Consider the following 27506-nt stretch of genomic DNA (forward strand, 5'->3'; position numbering starts at 1 on the left):
AAAGTTTTTCATTGGCATACGTGTTTGACCGGCTGTGACGGGAACAACGGAAACTTCCGAGCGGAAATAGTAGCAAAGAACAGCCATTGGAAACGATTTTCGGATAATTTGACGGTGTCAAAGGACAAATTGCTCTTCCTTTAATATATATACAATAAAAAGTCTTTAATATTTTACGACAGGAATAAGTTTGCCTTGTCCCTACATGTAAACGGAGGATTATTTTCATCAGGAAATACGATTTCCAATCCAAATTTTGTCGAATAACACTTCTCAATTTTTGGCCGCCATACTTGATGTAAATGACGAAAGAAACCATACTTCATGAGCAGATTCGCCCCCTCCTAGCTTTCTTCCAGCCATGAGTGGGAGGCCCCGGACAACATCATTTGCTGAAGGTGGAAAAGCTGGTGGATCTGCACCATTTGGAGGAATGAAGACGATTAGTAAGTATAGTTCAATGCGTCTGTCAAATGTCTGTAAATCTGGGTCATTCATCTTGGATACCATGTTTGGTGATGCTGCTGACTACATTATCTTTAAATGCAGTTATCAAATATGTATGAAACAGCAGAAGTAAGTAAATAGTTCCAAGATGCACCTTTATATTAATTAATGACATAATTGTAAGCTAAATCCTAAGAGTGAATCTAAGCTAAAGCTCATTATCATAATTTATTTTCTAATGATGCTTGCAAACAATTTATTAAAACTAACAATCATCAGCTGTTTTGCCATTATTATAAATTCTGAACATCATGCATACAGATATCAAAATTAATGTCAAATATTTTATACGTGATGAAGCGGTTCATCCTTGCAGTAAAACAAAAGTCCTCAATTTTGTGTAAATTGATTGCTGTACAATATCTTGAACTTTGTCTGTTATAGCCTGATTATCGTAGCTGTACAAATACTGTGTCATCTTTAATAATGTATAATTAGTTAATTTACAGGTCTACTCTAGCCAGTCTAGGATCTTTTAAGTTGAAATTTTGGTAATCTAATTGACAAAATTTATTGTTAAAACATGTAAAACAGCAATAAATGGTAGAGCTGTCATCGATAGAAGCGATATCGATGTATCATTGATATTTTTTTGTCGATCGATTATCGATTCAAATTTTAGAAAATCGATACTTTTACTAATTACTAAAAGCCTAGAAATTACTAAAATATAAAGCCCATACAGTACATTAAAAATAGTTTGTTTAAAGTACCTGTGGAAAAGACGAAAATTAACTCAAAACTTAAACGGAAACAGGTGCCCTGTCAAAAGGACATGTCTAAAACTATACCGTGACTACTAAATGGACAGCTACTGTATGGTAGCTGTATTTTCACCTCAGAAAAAAACATATTTCTCTGTGTTGAAAATTATATATACAAAACAATCCAATTTTAAAAGAATAATTTGAAAATAAAAATCCAATAGATCTTAATCAATTATCATTATACTTAAACTGTCTTGATTTGAGATTCATCATTCAGAATTGTCTATATTTTAGACTATGCCCATATCTTAGCAACACTTTAAAATGGCTGAAACATTAAAATTGTTGGGACAAAAAGAAGGCTAAAATTTCAAAGCCAATTCCCATTTAGGAACATTTTGGGTTTGTTGATGAAAAGGGGGTTGTTAACTCAAAATTAATCCCAAGTTAGATTCAATGTATGACTGCCATTTAGTGGCAATTCATTTAATTTGAGATCACATCTTCATCGTAAACAATGATTGGGGCAAGGTTAAACACCAGTCAAGTGCCAGCACCGATTGTAAAAACAATATAATCAGTAGGCTATTACTAAACAATAAAATAATTTGTAAAATTCCTAACATTTACAAAATAAATAAATAAATATGTATGTAAATAAAATAAGCATAACAATGGTTTGACAAATCCTTGTTCTGTATGAACAGTAAAATTACAAAAATGTCATAAAAAGTCAATAAAATTGTATTTCAATTTGATAAATTCCTATTAAATTACAGTTATTTCCAGAAATGTATAATTTCAAAATAAAATTCCTTTGCATCCTTATTATCAACTGTGTTTTGTGCCCACTGTGTTCAAGTGTCAATACTTCAGTCACTATTATTTAACATCTACATACAAAACTCATGCACAAATTTGATTTTTTTATGTAATATTTATGTTTTTCTACTCTAGTCATGTAAACTAGTCATTCTAGTTAATATACATTTAAGTTTGAACTCTGTATATAGTCAAGTGAACTAGTGATTCCATATTGTAACTTTAGTCATTGAAGTGTTCTGCTTAGTGTGATGGTGTATAGATATGGATGGAGGCCAGTAAATGAATAACCACAGTTAATACTCAGTTTTATATTTATTTGATAATTTACATATTTCATAGCACTACAAATATATGCAAAATATGATCAGAGGACATTTATGAACAAAACACATCATCAGTTCATGTAAAGAAGGTGTTAACTTTTTTTTACTAAAACAATGCAGACAAATATGAGTGTGAAATAGAGGTAAATATATCGATATATCGGTGTATCGTCGATGTTTGCAATCCGATATCGATATATCGATGATATGCCTTTGACTGAATCAATGACAGCTCTAATAAATGGTAGTGTAAGAATCACAGTGATCTTTCAGACAGTTTCATTTAATGTTAACAATTTTACTCATCTCTAAGAAGTAAGAATATAACGTAGTATCTCCAGTAGGATAAGTTACAAGTGTCCACTTGATAAAGTAGAAGACCACTGAAATGAGTATACTTAAATTCTTAATATTTTTACAAATAACCAAGGTTAACTGGAACCCAAGCTTTTTCATGTGCATGTATAAAAAAAAGGACCATCTGTACAGCTATAGATTCATGCCATAGACTACTGTCGACTGCATTTTCACACATTTTGCAAAACAGGCTCCTTAATTCTTGTTGCAAATTCAAAGTAAAACAACAGAGTAAAAGCAGTATAGACTGACAAAATGTATGAAAGAATTATCTGAGCATCAGCAACCAAGTTTTTACATATTGGCTTTCTGGTATTAATATTTTCATCAACATATTCCCTTTAAATCTAAAAGTGGTAATTTTTTTCTCTTTGTAAATTGCAATTATATTTGTTTTTTGCTAGACATACAAAAGCTGCCATACATTTGCTTACAGGTGTGAATTACAAGATAATAAATTTATCTTTAATTTTAATTTATAAAATACTTTTCAGATAAAGACGGAAGTAGGGTGACAACTGTTCTTGCTACGGCAGGACAGGGTAATGACAGACCACAAGAAGTGTCATATACAGATGCTAAAGTGATTGGAAATGGTTCCTTTGGAGTTGTTTACCAAGCAAAATTAGTTGAATCACAAGAACTTGTTGCAATCAAAAAGGTTCTGCAAGACAAACGTTTTAAGGTTAGTTATTCATACTTAAATGCCATGGATTGTACTACATTGTGTTCACTTTAAAGCTTGCTTGAACACAATGTGCTCTGAGGTGAGCTTAAAAGAGGGCTTGATGTTTGTCATGTGCTGTTCTTCTTCATCCACAATTAACAACAACTCCTTCACCACATGGTAGATATCAAATTTCATAGAAATGATTTAACACTTCTGGCATTGCATCATGTAATGTTACAATGTAGCATTGCCTGTTTTTTCGACAAAATTTAAAAAGTAAATAATTTCCTTACTCAAAAATGGCCTTGTCCAGGTGTTAAGACTTGTTGTATAATAATAAACCTCCAGAGTATTGAATCATTTTCAAAATTTTTGTATGTCCTTTAAATTTATATCAGATAGATCATTATAGTTTTATGTGTGGACAAAGTCTGTTGCACTGGGTCACTTTTAAGCTCCCTTCTGCTTATTGAAATAATACCATTTTAAACTTTGACCTCCCGTACTGTATGTAAAAGTGAGAGAAGCTTTCATGATGTGAAGACCACAGAAGCCTGTTTTATGATCAATTACAAAGCAGTGATTTTTCTCACTTAATTGGGAAGAGGCCTGAGCCTCTTGATTTTGGGAAAAATTATCGCTAAAATTGCTGATTTGGGAAGTAAAAAAGCTGGTTTAAGTTCAGATTTTTGGGAAAACTGCATGATTTTAAAGAAAATTTCAATTGGGAAGAGGCCTTTTTTCGGAGTCTGTTATATAAGTAGAAAAATCACTGCAAAGGAATTTAGAAGTAGACATCAGCTGAATTTTGATAGAATACAAACATTTTTATGAGTGAAAATAATACTTGATTTATGTAACAATCAAAATAGAATAGTTATGACCATCTAGTCTTACATAATACATTTATTGTCAGTGAGATGAAACAAAAATTACAACAAAAAGATGATTCCATGCAATCATATTATATTATATTGTTATATTTTGTAAGAAATTATTTTGTTTTCATGTTAAATGTTTATTGATACACTCATAACTGTAACTGTTGAATTCCCAATTTGAATTGTATCTTTTTGTTTGACTTTGTAAGTATGTCCACTCTGTTAATAAAGAAATTTTTTCTCTAATATGATTACAATTATATGTCCACACTGTAATTAAAGAATTTTTTTCTAATATGATTACAGAACCGAGAGTTACAGATAATGCGCAAGTTGGAACATCATAATATAGTCAAACTCAAGTATTTCTTCTATTCAGCTGGAGAAAAGGTAATATACATCATGTACCTGTATATACATAAAGTTGGTGATCTTCGACATACATCATGCTTTGTCTGATTTTCTGAGATATTAAAAGCTTCCACAGATCATTATATAAATATATTAGACACTTTGCTGTCTGTTGTGAAATAATGAAACAAAAGAAGATTCTGCTTCTGTTATATTCAATTATTATAATAACAACTGAATTAATAGATAATACATTTGGTTTATGACCAGTGTTCAATATGGTTCACAAAAACTATTATATATTAGCTATTTGTTAATGAAATATAAATTTTATTGAAAGTTTCATGGTCAAAATTTATTTATATACTTATGTGAAAGTATGTACTTCAAATCTTTGTAAAAATTGTACGCTGTTGTAATAAGAACTCCATAAAGTTTAAAATTTGGAAATTAAATAATATTTACATTGGTTGGAAAACTGCCAATTGTTTTTTCAGAGAGTTTATATATTGTTTATTATGATGTGTTTGCCTCTGTTGTTTATTTGTCATCAGAAAGATGAGGTGTTCCTGAACTTAGTTCTAGAGTATGTACCAGAGACAGTGTACCGAGTTGCTCGACATTATAGTAAATCCAAACAGACAATACCCATTATCTTCATCAAGGTACTGTACATGATTTCATGTGTTTAAAGGGCACTCCAGTAATACTTAACAATATTCATTACAATACTGAGACTGATACTTAGATTTTTGTTTTCTTTTGAAAAAAAAATCATCTGATTTCTCGCTTCCAATTCCCACAAAAAATGCAAAATCTTGTATATTGTTGTTTTGTTTTAGATAACACAAAACATATGCACATTGATAATTGAAGTCTCAGCATTGTATTGAAATCTGGACAGAAATGAACAGTTTGTATGGCAAGCAATGAATAAAGGTTTTAAAAATTTTTTGTAAAATGTTTAGAACTCAACTGAACTTGAGAAGGCATAACACTTAGGATGTCTTGCTCAGGAAATTGAGATTTCTCTTATCATTGGATATCAAGTTAAGTTGCTTGTCTTGCCAAACTGAACTCATTTCTGTCAACACAACACTGGAGTTCCCTTACATTAACATAACTGTTCTTTTCAAGTTTATATGTTTGTAACATTTTCAGAAAGATGAGGTTTTCCTGAATCTAGTTTTGGAATATGTTCCAGAGAATTTGTATAGGGTAGCTCGACATTACAGTAAAAATAAGCAAACAATCCCAATGCTTTTTATTAAGGTATGTATAGCTTCAAGCCTTCAGTCTGAGGCACCCTAGGCTTTGGTTAAAGCACCGTGACTTAATGCTGAGATACTCCCAAACTTGTCACTTTCACTCTTGTATAGACTTCGGGGCACAGCAACTTTCAGTGAGAGGTTATCTATATGAAGTTAAGTTGCCGGTGATCCTTGTGTATGAACACTTATCTTTTTTCTCCCCTTTGATGATTCTCTAGTCATCAGTGACATATTATTGTCTATTTAACTTTCTATTGTGACTAATATTTCAGCAAACAGCTGCTTTTTCTTTCTATTGACTCATACAGAATTTATTTTACAATATTAACATTTCTCTGAATCGTGCAAACATTATCTCTCTACTTTAATCTTCTAACAGATTTGTTGTGAAATAAATTTTTATTAGGTATTGTTTCAATTTTGATCTTACTTTGTTACATTGTAGATAAATCATTTATATAATTTGATGTCATTTCATCAAAACCAGGAATTTAAATGAAATCTTGTGAAACTACACAGGAGTTAATTATTTTTTATTTATAGAGTGTTGTCAAAACATAATTATATATTTTAAGATGCTTTGAAGTATCTATTATATTACTTTGTCAGAACTTTTTTTTAAAGAATGAATATTTATATTTAGTAAATTACATGTATAGGCAAATTAACTGTCATGAAACGTTTTTTAGATCATAAAATTCTGATATACATATAGAGAGGGATAAAATGTGTTTTCTGTATAAGATTTCTGAAACTAAATTGTTGATACAATTTTGTTTGATTCATATAATAAATATTGGATTGTCTTGTTATTAGGCATGACTTTAAAGCTTGATTTATTATATATTCGTATATATATCCGTTCTTTCTTGGAACTAGTATTTTAACAGTGAGTGTCCATTTTAACAAATCCTTACTAGAACAAGTCTTGTATAGCTACTGGTAACTAATCTTTACTATGACTGTATTATAACAAATCTTCATTAAAAAGTTGTATACCAGGTACATGTACTGTACTTTATAATAAATCCTAACAAGTGCAAGTCTTTTTACAGAGACTTTTGATTATAACAAATTCTTACTTGAACAAGTGACAACGTCTTTTTACAGAGACTGTCCACTATAAAAAAATCCTTTTGAGAACAAGTCTTGTATAGTGACATTTTATAACAAGAAATCCTAACTTCTGTACAAGTTGTAGATTAGATTCAGTAATATGTTTATTTCGGTCCTGGAAGCATTAATTTCTTTTCAATGATACTAATGTTTAGTTGTCGTGACGGGGGCAGGGTGTTATAATGTTAAACTATTTAGAATTTTTGTGTAATGTGAAAAAGTGACAAAATCTGTTACTGGTATTGGAAGAAAAAATTGTTAAATCTTCGTGCAACAGTGAAAATGACAGATCAATCCATTTATTTATTAGCTCACCTGTCACAAAGTGACAGGGTGAGCTTTTGTGATCGCTTTTCGTCCGGCGTCCGTCCGTCCGGCGTCCGTCCGTAAACTTTTGCTTTAAATGACATCTCCTCATAAACCACTGAGCCAATTTATCCAAACTTCACAGGAATGTTCCTTTGGTGGTCACCTTTAAAAATTGTTCAAAGAATTTAATTCCATGCAGAACTCTGGTTGCCATGGCAACCGAAAGAAAAATCTTTAAATATCTTCTTTTAAAAAACCCTAAGTGCTAGAGCTTAGATATTTGGCATGAAACATCTTCTAATGAGTGTCTACCAAGTTTGTTCAAATAAAAGCCCTGGGGTCAAAATTGCCCCTGCCCCAGGGGGTCATTGATTTTCCCTATATGCATATAGTAAAAACTTAAAAAATCTTCTTTTAAAGAACCCAAAGAGCTAGAGCTAAGATATTTGGCATGAAACATCTTCTAGTGAGTGTCTACCAAGTTTGTTCAAATAAAAGCCCTGGGGTCAAAATTGGCCCCGCCCCGGGGGGTCATTGATTTTCCCTATATGCATATAGTAAAAACTTAAAAAATCTTCTTTTAAAGAACCGTAAGAGCTAGAGCTTAGATATTTAGCATGAAACATGTTCTAATGGGTGTCTACCAAGTATGTTCAAATAAAAGCCCTGGGGTCAAAACTGGCCCCGCCCCGGGGGTCATTGATTTTCCTTATATGTGTATAGCAAAAACTTAAAAATCTTCTTTGAAAAAACCCAAATAGCTAGAGTTTAGATATTAAGCATGAAACATCTTTAAGTAAATATCTACAAAGTTTGTTCAAATAAAAGCCCGGGGGTCAAAACTGGCCCTGCCCCAGGGGTGTCATTGTTTTTAACTATATGTGTATAGTAAAAACTTTAAAAATCTTCTTTTAAAAAACCCAATGAGCTAGAACTTAGATGTTTAGCATGAAACATCTTCTTATGGGTGTCTACCAAGTCTGTTCAAATAAACAAATAAAAGCCCTTGGGTAAAATTGGCCCGGGGGTGGGGGGGGGGGCTAAATACAGGTGAGCGACCTCAGGGCCATCATGGCCCTCTTGTTTATTTTAGAATTTATTCATTTTAAATTGTAACCAAAAAATGGGCAGTCCCAATTTCAGAGTTAGTAAAAGTCACTATTACTTGCTACAGTAAACTTCACTTATAGCGAACACGGTTATAGCGAACTTCCGGTTATAAGGAACAATTTATTTTGGCCCGAATTTTGCCCTTCTTTATTTAATATAAAAATATACGGTTATAGCGAACACGGTTATAAGGAATTATCGCTTATAAGGAACTCATTTCTTAGTCCCAATTTAGTTAAAAGTGCATAAAATTACACTTTTATAACGAACTCTAAATATCGTCTATTCGTAAATATATCCCGCATTTTCAACTTTCGTTTTCATTGGCACGGAATAAAACTCGCGGAATGTACCGTTTATTGTTGTATGTAATTCAATATATCTATGAAAATGAATTTGTAAAGAAGTATGTAATATTTTTCTATTTAGGATATTCTAGCTTGAGTTCTTGTCACAAAGATAAAACGGTAATTCCTTTTATCCTATAATTTCTTTTCTTTAATAGTTTGCTCGAGTAAAATAATTATCGGTTTTCAACATAATCACGCATGCTTGCAAACATAATCCATAGAAAACTACAAAGTATGCTTTATTGAAATGAAAAGAAATCTATATATTTTTAGTTAAAGTCACCCTTAAAATATAATAGAAGATATTCAATATAAAAGGAAGAAAATTGGAAAATCTTGTTTATTCTCATTCATTGAAAGAAAACGAGAAGCACAGTACAGTACAGTGAATTAAGAAACAAAATATGAGGTTTTATGAAAAATTGAGAAAGGGAGTAAAACTAAAATTCAAATAGCAAAGGATTTTCAAATTCCAAAATGTACGCTCTCGGGTATTGTGTCTTAAAAAGAAATAAATGATTAATTATTCTTAATCAAATGCTCTTTAAAATGGCGGACGATGTTTAACAATCAGTTCGTTATATGTAAATCTGTTCGCTATAAAAACTCCTGATACAAGGAACTAATTCGCTATATGCTTACAAGGAACTCTGGATATAAGGAACATATTTTGAATGTCCCAATGAGTTCGTTATAAGCGGAGTTTACTGTACATGTAGAAGTAAATTATATTAGAAATACATCACAAAAACAAGATGTGATAAAGGGAGAGCCTCGCTTTCAATATTTTCTTAAACATATTATGCTTGCAAAGCTACATAGCTGCTCTCTATGTGTAATATATACATGTATGTTTTATAGACATTAGTGTTGTATGTATGATTTTTTTTTATTGTATTATGTTTAATTTTAATTATAACTGTAGCCAAGATTTGTTGTGTTCTACAGCAACATGTCATGGAATAATAGGCATGAATAATATATTTTAAAAGAAATGTTTCATGTAAGATGTGTTTATATATTTTAGGCTTATTTTCTTTGATTTCTTTAAAAGCTCATAAGTTTATTTTGCATATAACAAGACAAAAAGTTGGGTTCTGTTTCAGATAAAATATATATATGTATATATATAAAACAGGAAAATTCCTACCTACCAAATCTTTTTTTGGGGGAATAAGATATCAAAAAGAGAACATTGCAGACTTGAGTGTCCAATATTGAAGTTAAAAGTTTGATATTTTGTTTTAAAGAAATATAGTTGATTTTATTTTAAAGAAAGTGTACAAAGTGATACAAAAAGTAACATGTGTAGAACATTTGAGCCACGTCATGACAGAACCAACATAGTGCGTTTGCGACCAGCATGGATCCAGACCAGCCTGCGCATCCGCGCAGTCTGATCAGGATCCATGCTGTTCGCTATCAGTTTCTCTACTGTTATATAGGGTTTGTAAGCGAACAGCATGGATCCTGATCAGACTGCGCAAATGCGCAGGCTGGTCTGGATCTATGCTGGTCGCAAACGCACTATGTTGGTTTTGTCATGACGCGGCTCATTTTATTGTTAGAACAGTGGCATATTTGTTTAGTGGGATGATAGAAGGCTTTCTGTAGATTGTAAACTAGACTGTAGATATTGCTTTATGTTACTAAGTTCTGTATGTTTTGGGATGGTTTAGAGGTTATTAAAAATTGTAAGTTTCCAGTATTATAAATTTGACTTTATAAATGAAGAACTGTTTCTTTTTAAAAGATTTAGAAGGGCAAGGCAACAAGGAATTTCTTCTAAATGTTACATATATTTATTCAGTAAACTTAGTTCATAGATGGTTTGACTCATTAATGATTTCCTCTAATGAATTGACATGATCTGACATTTCATGATTTGCCTTAATGTTGACTTTAATGGCTGGCTTTTAAACGTTTAATTGTATGTTTTGTTTCCTTTATAGTTATGTATATGTTCCTGTATAGTTTATAATATTATCAACCTTGTGTTGTTTGTTTTATCAAGAATTTTGTTTGGCTTATTTCATTAATAAAAATTAGAGGTTACCTAATGTAAACAGTAGAGAAAATAAGAATACACAAAACATATAATTATCTATTAAAGCATATCCCAAATGTCAAGGTTGTGATTTTCATTTGTGTAACTTGTTTTGTATAATTTCTTTATTGCCTGTAGCACTTAATTTTATGTATTTTCAGTTTTACCATACAGCTTAAAGCAGCTTGCAACAGTAACTTCACAAAGCTCTATTCATTAATGAGAGTGATGGATTAAAGGTGATATTTCCAAGTAACATATGTAACTCTATAATGTATTGTTATATTTACAGCTTTACATGTACCAGTTGTTCCGGAGCCTTGCCTACATTCATTCACAGGGGGTGTGTCATCGAGATATTAAACCACAAAATCTTCTACTTGACCCAGATACAGGTGTTCTTAAACTCTGTGATTTCGGAAGGTATGATGAGACTGTCATTATATTCTGTCTATATATAACAATTTTATAAAAAGCTTGTACTTTTACTTTGTGAGTTACTTCACATTATATAAAATATTACATTTTGTGAAAAACTTTACACTGTAGGAAAATGTGATGATCAAAAGAAGAATAAGTTTATTAATTGATTACTTACTTGATCAACAATATTGTAGATAGTATGATCTTTTATGATGCCGACACCCAGAAATATAAATTTCTCCAGTCTTTAGAACAATTGAATGATTCTTGTATAGTAAATTAACTTTGCAGACAGAGCATTAGGAATATAGAGATGTACAGAATTAAGTAATAGTTCTTGGTATGGCGGAATTTACCCTGTGATAATTTGTTTGACACTAACATAGTGTCATAGATGCTGCTCCGCTGTTTTCAAATGATCAGATTAATGCTGCGAAGTTAAAACTATGGTAGTATTGAACACAGCCTAGTGCTGAGTCCATGAACCCTGTTAAGTTATTGCTAGCTTGTACAGAACTGAAATTCTGTTCGAGCAGGTAAACCTTAACAGCAAGTGTGTTCTAATTTGTAAAATTTTCTATTCTATTTTTATGGCTAAAAAAGAACCATTGATATCTATGCTAATATTAATGTACTTTTGTTGTACAATTTTTTTAGTGCCAAAATATTGGTGCGAGGTGAACCAAATGTATCATACATATGTTCCCGGTACTACAGAGCTCCAGAACTTATATTTGGTGCTACAGATTACACCTGTCAAATAGGTATGTCAATATAATGTCACGATCCTTGAAGTTTGTGTCCAGTTTTTCCTCTTATTTCATGGATGTAGAAGAATATATCTATCTGTTAATAAATGATCTACTTATCTCAGTATATAGATGACCCAATATAGGGATCAGTTGATTTTGAAGTACCAACATATGATATAAGTATTTGTCAAAAATCTATAATTTAATCCAAAATTTTTTAAATAGGCTAAAAGGTTGTCATCTATTTACCACTTAGGTGCAAAAGCCTAAAAACATAAAATTTGAATTTTTTACACAGACAAACTTGGGCACTTAAAAGAGGAAGATAAACAAAAGAAAATTAACAAATATACTAAGTAATTATTTTAAAACTATATTTTCATGCTTATTTCACAATTAGAATAATTACTCTGGAAAAACGAAGTGGGCGAATGATCTGAAAGTTTGCATACAAATTCTTAATGGAACACTTATCTCCAAAAATATTTCCAGTCCCATCATGTAGATACTGTTTTGTAAAATTCCAAATCTGAACATTTTTCCTCTGTTAGAAACCTTTGTTACCTATTTATGATATCATCTGTTAAAAAACCTTAGTTACCCATATATTATTAGGTATAAAGATTGTTGACAGGTTATATGGCCGTATATAAACTGCTGTTTGTAAATATAACCCGAGCCGCTAGGCGAGGGTTATATTGCAAACAGCCGTTTATATACGGCCATATAACCTGTCAACAATCTTTATAACAAATTTATAATACAGCAAACATCATTTTTTAGAGAAAAAAGTAAGAATTCTTCATGATTCGACAACAGCCGTGTATTTAAAACTATATAAACGTCATGCTTATCCAATGAAAAGCGATGTAACAAACATGCAGTATTATAATTTATGATTATAGATGTATGGTCAGCAGGGTGTGTTCTAGCTGAGTTATTGTTAGGACAGCCAATATTCCCGGGTGATAGTGGTGTTGATCAGCTTGTAGAAATCATTAAAGTACTCGGTACACCAACTAGAGAACAAATCAGAGAGATGAACCCAAATTATTCAGAATTTAAGTTCCCACAAATCAAAGCACATCCATGGACAAAGGTAGGTGGTATATTATATTATTATCACTTTTTGTACGGCTTATTTTCCATTTGACACATGTCTGATCAAATTTTCACCCAATTAGATTAACTTTTTATAGACATTGTGTGAACTGTTATTTTCACCTTCGAAGCCCAATTTGGAATTATGTTCCTATAAATAACTAGAAAGACTAAATAGTCAGTAAAAATAGATTGTCTGTATGAAAAAAATCATGATTATAAGGTATAATAGGCCAAATTATTTCGAGAACATTGAACTTCCCAGTATAATGTTGTACACTTGTGGTTTACTAACATGGTTACTCTAACCAATAAAAAGGTTAATGATTGAATATTATTTACCTTTAATATATTCGCAAACCTTTCATGATATATATGCTGTCTTTTAACCATCTTTATATAAAATCCCTCCTCAGCATATTGATTTAAAGTAGCATTATTTTAGTCCCACTATTTAAAGAAGAACTTGAAGCTGTAGCTGCTGTCATTAGTCTCCATGTCTGAATTAGTTAAACTTTTTGGTCATAGTCAGACCTGGGGATGATTACATTGATCAGTAATTGATTAAATTACAATTACTTTCAGATTTTATTGTAATTGATTATGATTGATTACTCACATTTGCCTCTGTAATCAATTGAATTACAATTACTTTTAAGAGAGTAATTGATTGATAATTGATTACATTGAATGTACATTAAACCACCCCAGAATTAAGACCACCCTGCTATTAAGACCATATTTAAAAAGATTCTTTAAGTCAATGGTTTCATGATCCAGATTTAACCCCCTGCTTATTCACTTTTAAGACCACCATTATTAGTCAGTCCAATTTTTTGTTTTAATTTTAATGTGACTATTGAGATCACTGATATTGAAGTCAACAACTATCTAGATCTTAAATTTGTTGTTATGATCTGCTTGAATGCTCTTTAGCATGACACTTGATTTCACAAGGTGTGAAAAACTGTTATTGGGTTATTGTATGAAATTAGGTGAGAAGGTCAATTTTAGAGTGGTACATTGTTGCTTTCAGCACATTTATTTTTTGAACATTTAAATTTTCATTTGATTTATGTACATCATATAATAAGTGATACTGTAAAATTAACGTTAAATTTCTCCAGAAATATGTTTTCCTTTTATCAGATTAAATATCAAAGCATTCTTTGATAGTTTCTTTTATAATGTATTTGTAGATACATATAAATAAACATATTGTTTATTCATACAAAATGACTAAAGTAGACCATGGTCTTAAAGTATGTAAGCAATGATAAGAATGTTCACTTTTATCAGTCTAATTGAGGATTTTTACTGTATAACTAAAAAACAAAAGTTAAACTGTATAATGTAAAATAAAGGCATCCTTTGAACTTAAATAGTTTCCTTTTAAAATCTGAAAGTAATCAATGTCAATCAAAATGTAATCATAATTACTGACTGAATTTAAGCTGTAATTGATTAATTACAATTAATTAGGGCCGGGAATTATATTCGAATATTCGAAACACTACCGAATATTCGAACATTTAAAAACGAATACGAATATTTGAAAAATATAATTTGATATTACTTTCAAATTCAATTAATATCGTAAATAAAACCTTTGACCTGTATTTGACCAGGTGTTCACACGTTTGTATGACACGTGTCAACGATTATCGCCAATTAACTGTGAAAACTGTGGGGTCTAGTTGATCAAAAGGGCTCCGTTTCACACTTTGCAATTTACCTGTTTAACAGTTTAGATTTTTTCCCGATTTTAATTATCTTATTTATTGTTTTCTGTGCTATAATCTTTCCTATTAATCAATGTCTTAAATTTTGTGGAGAAGAATAAATAGGCACGCATTAATCGGCGGTTATGAAAGCATGGGAAGTGTCTATATTCCGTCAGAATATATTTATTCCGTAGATATTACACTCCGTGTGATATTTACTGCGTTATAGCTATATTTATTTTAAGAATATTTTAAATCTTATCTAAAATTATAAATTAATATAAAAAATAATACAAGTTAAGTTTCAATATAATTATTTGTTATTGGGGCTAAGAGGTTACGATGATTCATGTTACTGTCAATCATCACGCGAGTTACCTCCCGTTAATAAGACAAATAGGATTAACTGAACAAAAGGCAATCAAATTATGAATTTATTTCAAATTGTAAACGTATATGTCGAATAACAATATATAATTTTTTTAAAAAAAGCTGACGTAGTAATAAAGGTATTTTTAATCGTGGATTATTAAAAGCGTATTAAAGTAGTATAGTATTCGACGCAATCAATTTCGGATACGTATACGTCAAAGAGAAATATTGGAACAAATGTTGTAAAAACGAATATTCGAATATATTCGAATATGGAAAACGAATATTCGAACATCAAATTCCTTATTCGTTCCCAGCCCTACAATTAATGTAATCAGTTTTGGGCAAGGTAATCAATTACATGATGATTACAGTGTAATCATGTAATCAATTACAAAATCAATGATTACAGTTAATGATTACCCCAGGTCTGGTCATAGTCTTTTCCAAAAATAGATGTTTATAATATTCACTTTCTCAGTTCATAGTTGTTTAGGAGTATAATTGAGCGAGTGATGTAAGAATATTTTTAACTCACCAGAATCTTAAGGTTAAGGGTCAGCTATTGTATGGTATAGGGGTTGCCACAGTGGCAGTGGTCCATAGGGGACTTTGTGGCTAATTGGTTAAGGTTGCTGACTTAGTCACTTGCCCCTAATGCTGTTGATTCAAATCTATCAGGGACTTAAGTTTCGTTCATGGGAGGAAGATATCCATTAAAGTTACATTTAATAAATTTCATAAAAAACTACATAGCGACATTTTATTAATAAATTGGGTTTTATATCGACCCCAGGTCTTATTTTAGTGTCCAAACAACCAAAATGAGTTTTATTGGCATAAAAATAGGTAACCTCATTGTGGCGAAATTGGAAGTACAATTTCAGTTTGCATGAGAAACTCTGCCTTCGGATCATCTGTACATCAGTATTAAATCAACAAACATGACTATAAGTAGCAGTCCTAATTTAACGGTATATTTCCGCATTGTAACGGATGTTTTCATACAAATTTAATCTTTTTACGAGATGATTACTTTTACTGAACCCAAGGTTTAGTGCACCGTGAAGCTTAAATGGTTAAAGTGTGTTTGCACAAGAAAATATCACATTTGCTGTATTCCGGATAGCAACTATAAAACTGTGACGTAGCGCATACACGAGCTCATTATAGTCTTCATTTGCATGTTAAAATTTGTATACGAACTTTATTGTTACCGTGGGGTTTCCCGTTTAAAATCCTAATTTATTAACAATATTTGATGAGATTTACAACAAAACTATTAAACAGGTTAATGAAACTGTAGAATGTTTGATTTTTAGGCCGACGGCAAAATTATTTTTACATATTTATTTAATGTAACTTTAAGCTTATGGAATATTGGTGGTTCTAAGCAGGAACCTGCTCATGCCCGAGATCTTCCTCCACCAGTTAAGCTTAAAATTAGCTGTATGACCTTTACAGTATTGGTGAATCTTCAATGTATGAAATCTTCATTTGAAGTGATTTCTATTCAAATGAAAAAGCTAAAAGTTAAATTTCACATATATAAAGGATTGATATTTTATTGAGATGTTTATGTTTGTAGGTGTTCCGACCACGTACACCACCGGAAGCTATACAAGTAGTTAGTCGTCTACTAGAATATATCCCATCAGCACGTATCTCCCCTCTAGAAGCCTGTGCTCACGCTTTCTTTGATGAATTGAGGGAGCCGAGCACTCGATTACCTAACGGCAGAGAACTGCCTGTCTTGTTTAACTTTTCTCCACATGGTAATTGTATAAATATTATCTTATAACAATTCTAGTCTGTCTTTTCCTTACAGTGCATCAAGAAAAATTACATTACTTTTATCTGCAGTGTTAATTGTTTTCTATACTGGAAAGAAGAAACCATATTTTAATGGTCAAATTAATAATATTGGAAATTAATAATATTGGTAATGTTTAGAAAACTTCCTCAGAAATTTCAGCTAGTAAGGGGCTTAACATATAATTGTTAAAATAAAAAGCTAATGAATACTTTCAGTATAGTAGCAAAGTCTTCACATTAATTTTTGATGTAGTTTTCAGATATTCTTAATACATTTAGCATAAAATGAAAGCTACCTTAAAATACTGATTCAAACTAGAGGTTAAGGTAACACAAAATAACACAATGTTTTTACAATAACATTCATATGTTTATATGTGTTTTTCAACTGAAGATATTTCTTATTGATTTCTATGTAATAACTTCCATGGTATTTTGATTGTGATATAACTCTTCATTACTTTAGAGCTGTCAATTGCCCCTCATTTGAATGCAACACTGATACCTCCTCATGCACGAACATCTGGTTCTGATGCTCAACCTGGTGGAAGTTCGGGACAAGACATGGATTCAAAGAGCGGTGGTAATCCTGCAGGTGATACATCAACATCTCAGGGTGCTGCTGGAGGAAATGCATGAGCTGTACTCTATAGTGATTTCATTTGGAGCTGCTCTCTTAATGTATTTATTTCATCAACTTTTATGGTACTTGTACAATATTGTTTTAAATTCCCCCTTATGAAGGGTTTAGCAACATAGTGTGAGATACTACTATGAGAAATTCTGAAATGAAGGAATTTATTTTAGGAATGAACATCAGTGTATTGATGGTATGTGCTGGACTTTATGTTTTTGTGCTTGTGTTTTATTGTCAGAGACATTCTTACTATGATGCCTGATACAGACTTTTATGGTAAAATATAGCTGGAGGTATTTTAAACAGTGGGGGAAATATGAACTCTTTATGTGGTGTCTACTAATTGATTATATGCAGAATTAACATAACAGTTGAACCAAAAAATAAGAACAGGACAGTGTTAGTTCCTGTTGAAGAACTCTTTAATTAGAGACTTCAGGATTTGAGCAGACAGAAGAAAAAAATTACATAGTCACTTTAAATTAACACAAGTAAGACAAGTGCTGATGTGCTCTTGTGTAATAAACTGTTTTTATATATATAAATGATTCTGAACATGTTGTTCTATGAACTATAATAAATCTGTGAACATACTTATAGCTGAACCAAGGATTATACACTGTATATATGGACTTGTATAGAGGATAATTGTTGTGCTGGTGCAGCAGGGAGGAGTATACGACACGTGTAGTTGAGGATTGCGAGGATATCTGACAACTGTCGCACAAACGAAAGAATAAAAGTTGTTGTTTGTTTGTTTTTTTAATTAGAACGTTAGATCTATGATATTTAACATGTGTGTCATTTGCTAACCATTATATATCACCTTATGTTAACAATCTGCAGGACCTTCATCTAATAAAGATTTTTATGTTAAAAGTCGTATAATATTTGATATTTCTTTCCAGCATACAGGGATATTTTATTTCTTATAGTGTAACAAATTTAAGAAACATGTATTAGGTTAAGAAATACTTGTAAAAGGAATTTGAATATTTTGTTTTATTTAAATCTTATATATATGCATAATTTGTGTTTTTACTAGTCTAGTTTTATTTATAGAAAGTAAAGATTATGACATTTGTTGTTTTTATGAAGAAAGAAAGAAAAAACAACAGCATCTCTAAAAATGACTGATGAATGAAGTATTTTGATAGTTTTCATCAACTTTGCAGATGTCTAATATTGTTTATTTCTATATTTAAATGAATGTGTTAGACATATAATAGCAGTTATCAGTTATTTTTAAAAAAAGATTTAAAGGAATTTTTCATGTATTCGACTAGATCTCCTGATGATATATGGTCTGTGTCATGACAAAACCAACATAATGCGTTAGCGACCAGCATGGATCCAGACCAGCCTGCACATCCGCGCAGTCTGATCAGGATCCATGCTGTTCGCTAGCAGTTTCTTTACTTGTTATAGGGTCTGTAAGCGAACAGCATGGATCCTGATCAGACTGCACGGATGCGCAGGCTGGTCTGGATCCATGCTGGTGGCAAACGCATTATGTTGGTTTTGTCATGACACGGCTCATATGGTCTGCACCAAGAACAAAAGGTTAATTAATATCTGTGTCGAATCCAGAGACATGAAAATTATTGTCAAGTTGTACATCGAATATTCATGTATGATTTTTACTGAAGAAGTATTTAGATAGTATTGTTCAGTTTTTATACAGTGATAGCAGATTTTTGTAGTATTTTGGTGTATCGTCGGCATAAACTGCCTTGTTTTGGGGTATTTTACATGTACGTTTTCTCATTTTTAAAATTTCAAAATTTTAATTAGGTGTTTAGTTAAACTTTGTTAGTTTTAAAGGTTCTACCGAAAAGTTACCATTTTATTATGGTCACATTGCTAATATTTGAAGTAATATAATTGAGCCGTGTCACGACAAAACCAACATAGTGGGTTTGCGAACAGCATGGATCCTGATCAGACTGCGCGGATGCGGACCCATTATGTTGGTTTTGTCGTGACGCGGCTCAATTGTTCTTGGAGCTTGTTGTATGGGATTTAAAACTTAAAAATGTGATGAATCAAGATTTACTGTAGCATACCAACTGTATTGTTTGAGTTGTAAGTTATGTGACTGGCTTACTGACTTAAAAATCATGTGACTTGGTTTAAAGTCATATGACTGGCTTACTGGGTTTTAAGTCATGTGACTGACAGTCATGTGATTGGCTCACTGGGTTTTAAGTCATGTGACTTGCTCACTGTGTTTAAAGTCCTGTGACTGGCTAACTTGGTTCAAAGTCATGTGACTGGCATAAACAGATTTAAATTATGTGACTGGTACACTTGTTGTAATGGGTTTAAACCATTGCACAGTACATACAGTTAGTATAAGAGGGTGGCAGATACATAGTGAACCAGCTTAGTGTCACATCACTCACATTGGTCTGTGGTTATGACTTGTTTTATAGTTCCTGAAATAAGACATGTGTTATGAATGTTCTGCCAGCAATATGCTTCATAAGCCTCGGCTTATGGTTTAACTGTGAATTATGACTTATATAATGTGTATATAGTGTAAATCTATGAGTTACAGGCATGTTTGAAATAATACGTATTTGAAATGGATAATTGGTGGCATTTTTGAAACAAAACATTTTCTTAGATAAAATGTCTACTTGTTCACCTCATAAACAATTTAAATTTATAAGAATAGAGATATATTCTTGTAGTAACAAGTGTATTTGTATCTGTGAAGGGTACCTTATGATGGTATTATTATATAATATTTAATTGAATTATGATTTTTCTGGATTTTAAAATTAGTTCTCTATATGTACAGTTGTAGCAAAACAAGAAATGTCCTGAGTGTCATTTTGTATTGTTATTAGTTTTAACATTTGTCCTGCCTTCTCGAAAAGCACATCAATTGGATAAAAATGAAAATGTTTTCATAGAGACTATCTTTGTGTATACCCTGGCTTAACTTTCATCTTACTGTTGTTTTGTTATTTTTTACTTGATTTGGTTTGTCTTCACTGTTTACACTAACTACTTTCAATATTCCAGATTTCAAAAACATTTTATATACATAAAATTGCAAGTGTTCACTCATGCTATTTTGTGAATTTGATATTTTTAGTCTGTTTTTAAAACATAGAAAGTTCATGTCTGTAGTTTGGTATCATAGTTTAGTATTTATTCAGCTGACTGACTTGAAGTGGCTGGTATTTCTTTTTAAACAACAAGCAGTATATTTTATGTACATATTTATCACAGTGAAATAACACTTTAATGATTTTTTTTTTCTTTGATAGCAAAAATGAAAAAAATACCCATAGCCAAAAAACTCCAACCAGCAGAATGTAAAGGTTTTTTTGTTTCTTTTTTTCTTTTCTTTATCAAGCATCAAACATATTCTTGTAAATCTGGTAGGTTTCTCGAGAGTTTTAGAACTTTTCTAACAAGCTTGTTTTTCTTTTATTTGTTAAGCACCGAACATATTCTGGTAAGTCTGTTAGGTTTCTCGAGAGTTGTAGAACTTTTCAGACAAGCCAGTGAGATGTTGACTAGATATATAATATAGATGAACATATCAGGTTTGTATTATCCAATGTCTGATACATGATCATGTGGTTTTGTAAAACCAGGTGGGAGTAGTCATGTTGGAGCAAGTTTCATTATACAGAAAGAAATGTGAAATGAACCATGTCTTGTTATAATATCGCAATCATCACCTTTCTGCTCTCTCACTTCATTATTTAATATGTTTCATCATATCAAAATTGAGTACAATTTGAGTTTTGGATTAAAATGTAGAATTACCACACAGAAAACAAAGTGTATATAATTCTCTCCCATTCTGATTTGTTAATATAATTAAAGTAATTTGTGTAAACAGAAGTCTCTATAAAAAGGAAAAATGTGTTTATTTTTAGATACGTCAGTACAAAAATTCCAATAATTTTATAGTTTTTACATGAACTGACATTCTTCATGTTCACAAAATTTCTTCTTTCTGAAATTGCAGTATTTCACAGTTCAGTTACAACTATCTGAGAGTACAAGCAATTAATATGACAGTGAAGAAATGGTGTAAAGAATATTTGCTGTAATGATATATGTATTTCAGTATATATGATTTGATATTTTGCTGACTGTAAAAGTTGCATCTTTAGTTTTATTAGTATTTTTACATGTATTTGAAATAAGGCAAGAGCAACATTTCTGTTGTTAAATAGTCAAATTGTTTTTCCCGTTTATAATTAAGAGTTGCACTATTTTAGTTTTAACTGTATTATTTGTTGAGTATAATCTGCAGACTGTGAATCTGGGACATAGAGAAATTGTGTTACAGTTTGTATGCTAGATTATTGTATTTATGAACTGTTTCAGGCTCAATAAAATCTCGTAACCATTATATTGTATATGATGGGATGTGTACTCATTACATGCTAGTGTACAGTTGTCATACTATGATAAATGCTTCTTTTTGAATAATGTTCAAAGCTTTGTAAATTTCCATTTTTGGTGTCAAGTATTTACTGGTAATAATATGAAAGAGGTTTTTAGAACCCCACTGGGAGTAAGTGGGGCACAATTTTCCCTTATCTTTCTGACCTGCTGTCTGTCTGTGGAATTAGGATGGATTAACATCTGTGTCCTATAGAAACATTTGTAATTTTTAGCTCGACTTTTCTATGAAAAGGGGAGCTATCCTACTCGCCCCGGCGTCGGCGTCGGCGTTAGCGTTGGCGTCACACCTTGGTTAAGTTTTTCGTACCACCCCACTTTATTTCAGAAGTATTACAAGTATGGCTTTGAAACTTACCATACTTGTTCACCATCATAACCTCCATCTACAGACAAGAGTACATAACTCTGTCAAGGTTTTTGACAGAATTATGGCCCTTTTTTGACTTAGAAAGTGTATTGAGCTTGGTTAAGTTTTTTTGTACCACCTCACTTTATTTCAAAACCATTGGAGGTATTGCTTTGAAACTGACCATACTTGTTTACCATCACGACCTTCATCAACAGACAAGAGGACATAACTCTGTCAAGGTTTTTGACAGAATTATGCCCCTTTTTGACTTAGAAAATACATTGAATATGGGTAAAATCCACTTATTGCCTTAACCCTTTGAGATATTGCTTTGAAACTTTTAATGCTATTTCACATCATTACCCCCATCTGTACGCAAGAGAAGGTAACTCTGTCAAGGATTTGTTTTAAAAATTAAGGCCTTTTATCGACTTAGAATCTTGGTAAAGTTTTTAGTACCAGTCCACTTTTTGACTGAACTGTTTGAGATATTAATTTGAAAGTTGGAATACTTGTTTACAATCATGATTCCCAAACATGTCCAGGAGAAGGTAATTCTGTCAAAGATTTTATTTGAATTATGGCCCTTAACTGTCAATGTTTTGTATTATAGGCAAGCACTAAAAAAGTCGAGCGCGCTGTCTTACGGACAGCTCTTGTTCTTGTCAGATATGACTAATTTAAAAAATAGTCCCAAGTGAATAAAGCTTTTTTCCCCGAAGTTTCTGCATTCTATTTTATATATGAGTAATACTACCATACAAATAGATAATAGTTTGATACAAGGCTTTGAATATTGTTCAAAATGTGACTGCTGGACTTAATATAGAAAAATATTCACATTTACACTGAGTTGAAGTTTATCTGTGCTTTATAACTTAGTAATTTGCCAATTTATTTGTTCAAGTGTCGTATTTTATTTATTAAGCTTCTTGGATAAAGTAAAAATTTTAAGAGACAAAGGGATGTAAATGTATACTTACTTAATATAATATAATCAATGGTAACAGGGAGTTATAATGTAGTTTTGTATCTTACAAGGTAGATACTTGACCTTGGGTTGACAACCAAAATTTATTCAGACAAGATGTTAAAGTGTTTTCACAAGTGCTATATCTCAAGTACATGCGAGTCAAAATCATAAATTTGATATAAATAGGAAATGTGCACAGTCAGAACTCAAGTGTGTAAATGTGAATTATTGGCGGTGTTATATATGTACATGTATCATTCTTTAACAATTGTTGTTAGGGACTGACCTTTAATATCTTTACTGTGATTTTCATAGAGATATAAAATCTTGAGAAATGTAAATGTGACAATGGATGCTTATTTACCCATTGTTTACAATTACAGGTATGGATATATACCTTGCAGAAACCCAACAATTGTTTTATGAATGAGATAAGGTTAACTGTATGAGAAATTGTTGTTTTGTTGGATGATGAATGTTGGTCATGTATTTTAATGCATGTTTTATATAAAACTTGTTGAATGATATATTCTGTTTTTACTTCATGCTAAGCAAGAATAACTGCCAGGTTTTCTTTTTAGTTTCCTTTTCACATCTCATCATTTAATTTTCCACATCTTTGTTCTACAAGTTTCTCTCTTCATTTCTTTCTATTTTCAGTAATAATATTCCTGACACAATAATTTCACAGGATGTTCGTCTGTCCGTTACCAAAGGAACATTTTTTAAAAAATAAATTCACACATTTGTTTTTCCCCTGTATTCTTAAAAGTTTTTGAATTTAATAAAAAAAAAGTGTGAAAGTTCAATGGCAATAAAATTTAATTATGTTTTTTTTTATATAAAATATAGACAGTCTGTAGATTCTGGTAAAATAGTATATCCTAGATATACATTAACCAGTCTAACATGTGATAAAATAACTCTTTAAATATCATTTATAGGATAATTATTATATAGAGGATATTTGTTTAGTTCAGTGTAAGATCGGAATATATTTCACCGAGTGAGCACCAAAAGGTATATTTCACGAGTGGCGCAGCCACGAGTGAAATATGAACTTTTGGTGTTCACAAGGTGAAATATATTTCAATCTTACACTAAACTAAACAAATTTTCTTTTTATTACATACAAAGAAACGTTTTAAAAAGACATTAAACCTAATACTGAATGAAAAGCGCGCCAAATAATAATACAACGTGGCGTCATTTATGACGTCACGTCATTAAGTTGGTACCCAGTACTGTGCACGCTGGTATTTCACTGAAACAACATAAGGGGCTTAAATTCATATAGTGAAATTACCAAAGTGGTAATTTCACTGTTTCAATCAGTGAAATTACCAGTTTTATATCACTGATATATTTCTATAAACAACCGAAAAGCATGTAATAAAAAACACACAATTTTAATGGTCAGATTTATTTGAATAATACCATTGTTTAAGCACATTATTTTTCCTGAATACTAGGTCATTTGAAAACAAGTTTTTTGTAAGTATTGAATTGATAACGGTCATTTTGATTTTATTTTTTAATAATCACAAATTATTCTTACATGTTAAATACTCTGCTTACTTCAAAGGAAGTTTTTCCTCTCTAGGTCACATTTGTAATAGTCTAGTCTACTTAACCTTGACTTCAAATTTCAACATTGAAATGAAATTGGAATGTGCATGACTATGACCATATCTGACAGCCAGGTAAAACATTCGAACATGTCGAAATTTGGAGAATATATTGTTTTTTTAGCTCTGTATATTTTTATTGACAACAAATAATTTGATAATTTGTTGGAGGGCAGGTGAAGGCTATCCTAGAATAAATGAATATTTCAAACAGATGTTTAGTTAACCTTTATATTGCATTTGTGTAACATATATATTATAAATAAAACAACTTGAAGTAGATTTGCAGAGATTACTAGTGACAAAATTTTGAAACTAAACTGCATGTGCTATGATTAACTGTATAATTATTTGTCAATTTTATAGAATACAAAATGTAATGGAAGTATAATTTCTATATATATGATGAACATGTATACACTATGTTAATATGATAGACGACTGTACACACTATGTTCTCTCTGATAGCTTGTAAACAAATGTGATAATGTTTTTTTTTCTGTGTCTCATACATCTATATGTAAACATATTACAATGTATTACATGGTAAATTTTTATGACATTGTTATATTTGTCCTGTATGTTCCCATTCTCACACAAGTCATAGATAATAAAAAGTTCTTGCAGATTTTTTATGTTTTCTCGTTAATTTCTGATAACAGTTTTGCTGTAGTTGATACACAAGGCTTTATCACATTAACCACAGCACAGATGGGTAATTAAGGTATTGAATTAAAAACGATAACACTGACGTTACATCGATTTGATTTATATATAAACATAGCGTAAAAGCACGCTAATTTATATCAGTTCACTTGTCTTACGATTATGTTGGTTGAAATTCTATCTTGTTTGCCGGCTCAGTTCATTAGGGAGTACATGGGCTAGTAAGTCATGGGAAGCTGGTTTGATCCTCCGGGAAGGCTCAATTTCTCTGTGATGACCTAGGCTAGGATATTTTCTAATTGTCATGTGTCTGTCACCCCTGATTTAAAAATTACGTCAGATTTTAATAGTACAGATAAGTAGAAATCCCGTGAACATACCATGGGGCATGTATGATTTGTTAAGAAACTAAAATGATGCTTGATCATTAAATTTTGATAATAATATCCTGTAGTTTAATCTATACTTATAAGTTGGTTCCAAGAACAAATTCTAGAGTGTTTCCCAATTAGCTTGGAGCTTTTAAAGCTTCCAACAAATTGAACTGAAATAAATTACTAATTTGTAAGCTTAAGCTTATTGAAATACTCTAGATTTTGTTCTTGAAACCAACCAGTATTAAGCAATGAGCATAAAAATTTTTGCTCACGACTTGCTCCCTCCTGACAATGTTTGAACCTACACTGCCAGCAATCCTTAGATTACTTGTCTGATGTGCCACACCACCACTTGATATTCTTTCAAAATTTTATATTGGAAGCATGTCTGATATCCATTACCTATAAATTCAGCAGTTAAAGGTGTGAGGAAGCTACAAGCACATGTGTGTCATAAATGATGAGTAAAAGGTATACAGGTTCTTCAAAAAAAAAACACTTTAAAACCTTTAAAAAAAGTCACTGTGACACAAGTTAAAACTCAACAAACAAAATAATTGGTTATACTCCAGAATAAAGGTCACAAAGTTATAATTGCAGGCTATCATTATGTGGCTTGTGACTGAACTGTCATATATATGTCACAGGGTGAGAAAAATGTGCAGCCTGACCGCGACTTGAACCAGGGACCCTCGGAATACCGTACCATGGCTCTACTGACAGAGCTATCCGGCTGCTTACACATCTTTTCCTCTAAATAGTGAACAGTTCTGAACCGTGACATATACTTGTACTACATATAATAATAGTATAAAATTATAGAGTAAAATAATTTCAATAGAGAGGATTTTTTGTGTTAACAGGTAAAAGAAGTTACTTGGTGTGTTGTCAAAGAGACAAGTTCAAGGTTATTGTATAAATTAAAGGTACTGGGTATGTTGACAAAGTGATGGTTTAACAAAGAATGAAAAAGAAGATTCACCAAACATTGTCAAGGTAAAGTTAGGTTGAGGGCAAGTAAGACAAGTTATAGGATATGTTGTCAAGGTGCTGAGAGTAGGTAAGATGAGATTCTGTTGAAAGAATCAAGGTGATCCATAGTAAAACAAGTATCTGGCTATCTAGACAAGGTTATGTGTTAATTAAAGGCAGTAAGATGAGATACCTGGTGTATTATCAAAGTGATGAACATATTCTTGTAATCATTTACGCAGAAGTACATGTATATTACCCTTAATGAGTAATTGTTTACCAATTTAACAATATTATTTATGTTATACATGTATATTCAGAAACTAAACCAACTTATTTGTTATCTTAATCACTATTATGTTTTTTCACACCACAGGTCAATTTACATAGATATCTATTGGATGTGTAACTAATGACATTATCTGCCTAGTAACCAAGGAGTGTAATAACTGA

The 27506-nt window shown here is 31.3% G+C and overlaps 1 protein-coding gene across 2 annotated transcripts; it reads left to right on the forward strand.

The window, feature by feature from the left end:
* Window positions 1-45: 45 nt before the first annotated feature.
* Window positions 46-24367, forward strand: LOC132758811 (glycogen synthase kinase-3 beta-like). 2 transcript variants are annotated; one of them, XM_060750514.1, is made up of 9 exons: window positions 46-446; window positions 3214-3404; window positions 4577-4660; window positions 5176-5286; window positions 11117-11247; window positions 11905-12011; window positions 12905-13098; window positions 16785-16971; window positions 17478-24367. In XM_060750514.1, exons 1-9 carry the CDS (start codon window positions 362-364, stop codon window positions 17648-17650), a joined length of 1263 nt encoding a protein of 420 aa, XP_060606497.1. In that variant the 5' UTR covers window positions 46-361; the 3' UTR covers window positions 17651-24367. The 2 variants fall into 2 exon arrangements, with proteins under 2 accessions (XP_060606497.1, XP_060606498.1); XM_060750515.1 differs by lacking the exon at window positions 5176-5286 and adding an exon at window positions 5783-5893.
* Window positions 24368-27506: the final 3139 nt, after the last annotated feature.

The sequence above is a fragment of the Ruditapes philippinarum genome, unplaced genomic scaffold (genome assembly GCF_026571515.1).
Source record: "Ruditapes philippinarum isolate M1 unplaced genomic scaffold, ASM2657151v2 ctg300_1_1_1_1, whole genome shotgun sequence".
Taxonomy (NCBI): Eukaryota; Metazoa; Mollusca; class Bivalvia; order Venerida; family Veneridae; genus Ruditapes; species Ruditapes philippinarum.

What these genes read in the sequence shown, in the direction of transcription:
- LOC132758811 (XM_060750514.1), top strand. Translation starts at nt 362, where the DNA reads ATGAGTGGGAGGCCCCGGACAACATCATTTGCTGAAGGTGGAAAAGCT. An exon ending in TCTATTCAGCTGGAGAAAAG is followed by an intron (nt 4,661 to 5,175) that starts GTAATATACATC and finishes ATTTGTCATCAG; the next exon opens with AAAGATGAGGTGTTCCTGAA. An exon ending in TACCCATTATCTTCATCAAG is followed by an intron (nt 5,287 to 11,116) that starts GTACTGTACATG and finishes TTATATTTACAG; the next exon opens with CTTTACATGTACCAGTTGTT.